This window comes from Pelodiscus sinensis, chromosome 2, assembly GCF_052426305.1.
Source record: "Pelodiscus sinensis isolate ZL-2025 chromosome 2, ASM5242630v1, whole genome shotgun sequence".
NCBI lineage: Eukaryota > Metazoa > Chordata > Testudines > Trionychidae > Pelodiscus > Pelodiscus sinensis.
In genome coordinates this window covers 170889098-170895443 of record NC_143053.1, presented here as the reverse complement: position 1 = coordinate 170895443, position 6346 = coordinate 170889098, and the positions used below count along the sequence as shown (strand labels likewise).

The window sequence follows — 6346 nt, the reverse complement described above, 5'->3', positions numbered from 1 at the left end:
CTTGTCTGTTTTCAAGAACAAAATTGGTGTAATCATTGGTAGTCATTCAAACCTAAAAGCTTCTAACTTTCCTAAAAGTAGTTTCTGCTTTACTTTTTTGTTGATATATTAGACAAACTTTCCTCAACTTAAACCAGTATGTCTTGTGGATCAGGATCAGTCTAGGATGTAGACTTTCTATTGTCTGCACATATCACATATACAAGTACAATCTAAGTGATTAGTACATGTAAAGCAAAAGCACTCTTCGATCTCGGATCTGCAACTACATATGCTTTTCGTAGTTGCATCAGTTATCACCTCTTCCCCCAAGAGGAATTTTAGTTGGCACAGGAGCTGGCAGTTTTACTAATTAAGTCTCAGCTACTGCAGAAAAGGATAAGGAGCAAGGTGAAGTTAAGACCAATAGATGTAAAATGGAAAAATCTTTTAAGATTCCACCAAGTTGCCACATAATACGGCAATCACTGTTAATGCTAGAAGTTGCGTAAGGAAAACTAGAATTCTTACATCCCTGAACAGCCTAGGACTAGAAACTATAGCTGTAGATTTTCCACCATTTTGCAAAGGGCCCTGTGAGTGGCTACTTCCAACTCCCCACACTCATGAGCAGAAAGTCATTTGCTAAAAGCCCTAAACAAGGCTCTTTATTTCCCTATGCCTTTTGGTAAACCAGCTGAGTGGTGCTCATTTTCCTGCTTCATAGCTAAAAGCTGTGTCCAGCACACCCTGCTTGCCTACAGGGCTAGAGAAACACACTGACTGCAGGTCCTACTCAAAGGGCTTTGCACTTCCCATAGGCCATATTTATGCTAAGCCCTAGAAAAGGCAGGGATAACTAGTGTCAGACAGCACTTAGCTGGGGCTAACACCACCTACACAGGGCAGTGTCTCCCTCCCCTCCCAGGAACTTTAGGAAAGGCCTAAAGCGAGGTACAAAGGCTCCTTCCTTGCACCGCCACTAACCCTTGCAGAGCGCAACAGGGCACCAGCTAGATACCCAGCAACCGAGACTAGAAGGTACGAATTATGAGCATCCCCCCCCCCATCCCCAGCTGGAGGAACAGAAGAGAAGCCCGCGCCAGCCCATGCAGCAAACACAAGGGGCTCGCGCTATCGCTAAGAATTCTCCCCCTCCCCGGCATAAGACCCCGCGCGCGCGCGCGCGCGAGCCACACTCCTGCTACTGCTGGCTGGGCCCGCACGTGTGCAATTTATCAGAGTCGCGCATGCGCGATGCTCTCCGAGAGCCGCGCCCACCCTTGATGAGCGGGAAAGGAAGAAGAGGCTGAGAATGAGGGAAGCTGCAGCAGTGAGGAGGGGGCGGGACCAGGGGCGGATATAGGGCAGGGCAGGGCAGGGCGAGCGGGGGGGGGGGGGGCCGCCCTGAGCCCGGCATTTCAAAAAGCCCCGCGCATGCGTCTTGGCCAAGGGGGGGGGGGAGGGCTAGTAAAACGGTCATCTGCCCCTGGGCGGGACTAACGGTTGTGGAATGTTCTTCACGTCACGGGTTGGCCCTTGGGGGCGTTACCCGCCGCTAGCCTCGTGCTCCAGTTGCTGTTGCTGCCTTGCTCCGCCCGGGCCCGGAGCAGCCTGGGCCCGAGCGCTGGGGGAGGGGTGCCGGGGCGCACGTGGCGCAGGGCTGTGTCAGTGGCACGCGAGTGCCTTAGGCAAGTGGTAGGAAGGGCGTTTGTGGGGACCGACTCTGAGCATTCAGGGGACCACCAACCTTTCTGCAAACCATCCCCCCCCCTGCAGGGAGTGTCTGTTGTGTGCACACAGGTGATGCTCTCCTGTGGAGGTATTTATGGACCCTCCCTTACTCATCAGCCACTCTAAAACACTATTGGCATTGTTTCCACAAACCAAAAAGTAGCCCTGGTCAAGAGACTGTGTTGAATAAGATGAATGGTATTTGGGGGAAAGCATTAAAGTGGGGGCACCTGGAGAGAGAGAGAGAGAGAGAGAGAGAGAGAGAGAGAGTGTGTGTGTGTAAGAAAGAAAGAGCCCTCTGTGTGCGTGTGCATGAATGTGGATGGGGGTGTGATGATTTGTCCAATCAGCACATGTTGTGCACACATAGTGGGGGGTGCACTATTTGTTGCAGACTATTGTTTGCATGTGAGTTTGTCACTGTGCATGTGATGTTTAGTATATGTCTGTGCTGATGTGTTATCTGTGTGGCTACGTCTAGACTGACATGATTTTCCGCAAATGCTTTTAACGGAAAAGTTTTTCCGTTAAAAGCATTTGCGGAAAAGAGCGTCTAGATTGGCACGGTCGCTTTTGCACAAAAGCACTGATTTCGGACAGTAGATCGTCAGTGCTTTTGTGCAAAATCAAGCAGCCAGTCTAGATGCAGCCTGTGTGTTTAGTGAGAGGATGTGTGCCAAAGTGTACCTAGGAGAATAACTGAATTTCAGGGTACTGTGGGTCTCTTATGTTTGGCAAGGGAGAATTTGTCATGTGTATTTTATCAGGATATTATTGTGTGTTATTGTGAAAACATGTCAAGTTTGTGCCTCATTATTTTTTACATCTGCATATGAATGAAATTGTTTATTCATATGTCATTTCAGCACTCTGTATTTGCATAATGTACCAAACAGGGTATAAATTTCTGTGAGACAGCATACTGTGTGTGTGCATTGTAATTTTAAAATATCTGTCAGCACGTGAGTTGGGGAATATATGCATGTGCAATACTATGTTGTATGTGTTATGGAGCTATTAATGGCCAAGTTGTAAGAGCGATTCTCCTTATCTTACAGTGATAGTGGCTGACAAGAGGGAGAAGACCAAATCTATTGAACACTAATTACTAATATTGGGAAATTCATAAAACATTTCATAACCTGGCAATTTTTATGCACCATCTCCCCTAAACTATTTGGGAGAAGATAAAATACCTACTTGCAAATATATTGCCACATGACAGTGCAATCCCACTGTTTGATTTGAAGGTCTTTAAATAAACTGTTTAAATAAAAAGCTATGTCTACACTCACGGCTTCTTGCACAAGTAATATGTAAAGGAGGCTAAGTGTGGAATATTGCCGAGCCTCATTTGCATGCCTAATGAGCTACCATTTTTTTCAGAAGAGGCTCTTGTACAAGAAGGAGCGTCTACACTGCCCCTTCTTGCGCAAGATAAACCCTCTTGTGCAACCCAAGAGGGTTTTTCTTGCGCAAGAAGGCGCAGTGTAGAAGCTCTTTCTTGCGCAAGAGCCTCTTCTGAAAAAAAGGTGGCTCATTTGCATATTACTTGCACAAAAAGCCGCAAGTGTAGACATAGCCTAGGTGAAAGGTGCCAGGCTGACAGACCTAGAAAGTGAAGTTCTCTTTTCCAGCAGCCAGCAACACAAGATTTCTCTCATCGGGCAATATGCCCCAACCATAGCCTGAAGGGACCGACTACAGAAGACACAGGTCAGTTCAGCATGCATACATGTTCACTGTTTGACTTCTGGGTTGATATTGTCAACAAGGATAACAATCATGTTGGTGATTATGTCAGGTGGATTATTTATGCACTAGAAAATGGACTGAGACCACCAGTTCATTTTCTGTCAGTCTCCCTACAGCAGTCATTAGACAGAAACAATTGATTTGAGTCAGTGGCCAGAAAGTGAAATATTCTCTTTTTTTGTCCAGTGAGATATTCACTCTTTGGTTTTAAAACTGAAGTTCAAATATTGATGCCTGTTTTCTCCTCTGAAGTGACTTTGTACATACAACTTTTTCAATTGTCAGAGAAACAAAAACAATAGAGTACATCATCATCTGGACAAGGACCTCTTATATTAATTGAAAATTAACTGAAACTTAACTAGAAAACTGACTAAAAAATAATTCAGGTTAGGTTTTCTACAAAACACTATTCAGACATTTGGTGAAATTCATCTACAAAGAACAAGAATACATATTAACATTATAACAAGGAAGAGGCCTAGTCTGGATAGTTTAACACAATGGTAGCCCACTGTTGCCCATCACTGGTTTGACAGATTGGTAATTAGTAAAGTTAAGATTATTCACAGAATCTGTGACATCTGCACTTCAGCCCTGGGATAGTGGAGCTGGAGCTGTCAGACATCAGGGGCTGTTACAGCTCCTACCTACTGTGGGTAGATCCAGAGCTCCCAGCCACCATAGATAATGGGGAAACCCCATAGCTCTGACCAACTACATGGATCTGGTGGATCCCACAGCTCCCAGTTACTGCTCAAGCTCAGGAGCTCCCAGAGCTCCCAGGCAGTCGTGGCAGTTGCTGTACCCTACACCTTAAGCATCCTGTCGAGCAGCAGGGCCAGCGCTCAACCCTTTTTGTCACAGTTAATTTTAGCAATTATGGGCTTCTGCGAATGTTTTGTTTGTTGTCAATTACCTGTCTATAACTTTTACTCAAAGTAACTATGACAAAATCTTAACGTTAGCAATGAGTTGTATGTTGGACAATCGGCTGAATATATTTCAGATTATCAATAACAGAAAGTTTGACTTGATGCCCTTTGAGTTGAAGCTCTTACTCCAGTACTTTATGGAAATATGTTCAGATCAAAGCAACTTCCATTCCATACAGTGCCCTTCCAGGTAGGCTCAGCAGAGCGATGGGAGATAGAGTAACATGGGAACTGATCCCAGTACAGTGAAAACGTGGATTTTGTAATGTTGTTTCCTATGTTATAACTAATTCTGTAAATAATGAATTCCATGGTAAAATCCTTACCTGATACCAATCAATTTAGCTCCAGTGAAGTCAGCTATACTTAGGAATAGAGCCTTAGCTGTTGTAAATAGACATAGCCCCGCTAACTTCAGTTGAGCTATATCAATTTCAACCAGCTGAGCATCTGGCCCATTGAACAGTTCTATGCAGAAAAGGCATATTGTGTAAATCAGTTCCCCAAACCACAATTTATATGAGCTAAACTTATAGTGCAACAACAGTATATTTTAGAAGTGTTTGATGTTTTGCTGTGTTTCATGTAATCACAGAAAAATGGCAGGAAAGAAGAAAGAAATTCAACTACAGGTATAAATCATGTTTATTATTTGAGTAATTCTAGAGTTCAGTAGAATTGTTGACATTTTTAGAGATACTAAATTCTGAGTTTGTTTTATCTCAGGCCATAATAACCAATCAAACACAATGGGATGAAATGTTGCTGACTAAAGGTGTAACAGGTACTATTACTTTTTTCCTACTAATGAAATGTGTGCATTTTTATCTTTTTTTCATTTTGTAACCCCTTTCCTGCCTAGGTATTTCTCACTGTGCACACACTTCTAACTTCCACTTCCCATTGGCTTGCCCCTGAAAGCTAAGTGTTCTGGAAACCTGCATAAAGCTTAAGTAAACATGCTTTGTGTTGCTACATGAAGACTTGAAGATTTTGAAATTCACTCTCCTCAACTGGGAACAAGATACAGGGCTGCACTACAGCCACTCCACAGCTGCTTCACTAGTCTAAAGGTTGGATTTATAATCCCTGGCACTCCATACTAGGGATGTGAACGACTAGTTGACTATCCGATAAGCAAATGCTTATCGGATAGTCAACAGAGTAGTCACTTTCCCCTCTTGCCACCTTTATCAGAAAGAGAAGGGGGGGAGGAGAGGGAGGAAGGAAGAAGTGCTTCAAAGTAGCAGTGCTGCGTGGAGCCTGGGGCCAGACCCCGGGATCCACGCGGCGCGGCACTGCACCTTTGAAATGCCACATGCAGCCCAGGGTCAGCTGGAAGCCTGGCGGCACATGGCATTTTCAAAGCGGCAATGTTGCATGGAGCCCAGGGTCAGCAGGGGAGTCCCCCCATCCCCCGCTGACCCTGGGATCCATGCGGTGCTGCCACTTTGGAATGCCACAGGGAGTACAGGGCTTCCAGCTGACCCTGGGCTGCATGTGGCATTTCAAAGCGACAGTGTCACGTGCTCCCTGCAGTGCTTTTTGCCTTTGAAGTGTAGCGACAGCTGGTAAGTCTCCTGGTGAGAACCTGCCTCTGGCACCTCAGTCCCTCTCTTCCCCAATCCTGTGCCCCACTATTTCACATGCACCTATATCCCCTCCCAGATCTGGCACCTCAATCTGCTCCTACCCTAGGTCACATCCCAAAACCCTGCACTCTGGTTCCCTGCCCTAGATCACAACTACCTCCTTTGCCCAAATTCCCTCCCTCATCCCAATCCTTTCTGCACCCAACCTCCATCCCAGACCCCACTCCTCCACTATTAATATCATGGGCGAGTGCAACCACTTTCCAAAATCTTAGGAGTGGCCCCTCATCAAAAATTATTGCCCACCCCTGGGCTAGTGGGTGATGTGATCAGCAGACTAAGAGTGAGAGT

The 6346-nt window shown here is 45.5% G+C and overlaps 1 protein-coding gene across 4 annotated transcripts in view; it reads left to right on the top strand.

Annotated features, from left to right (window-relative positions):
• The first annotated feature begins 1473 nt into the window (after window positions 1-1473).
• NME8 (NME/NM23 family member 8) overlaps window positions 1474-6346 on the top strand; it is a 40205-nt gene continuing 35332 nt past the window's right edge. Inside the window, exons 1-4 of one of the 4 annotated variants that reach the window (XM_025185168.3) lie at window positions 1474-1801; window positions 3351-3429; window positions 4999-5035; window positions 5130-5187. In XM_025185168.3, coding sequence (XP_025040953.1) covers window positions 5003-5035; window positions 5130-5187 — 91 coding nt within the window. In that variant the 5' untranslated portion in view covers window positions 1474-1801; window positions 3351-3429; window positions 4999-5002. The remainder of the gene's footprint in view (window positions 1802-3350; window positions 3430-4998; window positions 5036-5129; window positions 5188-6346) is intronic. The other 3 variants (XM_025185161.3, XM_025185163.3, XM_006124125.4) reach the window with 3 other exon arrangements.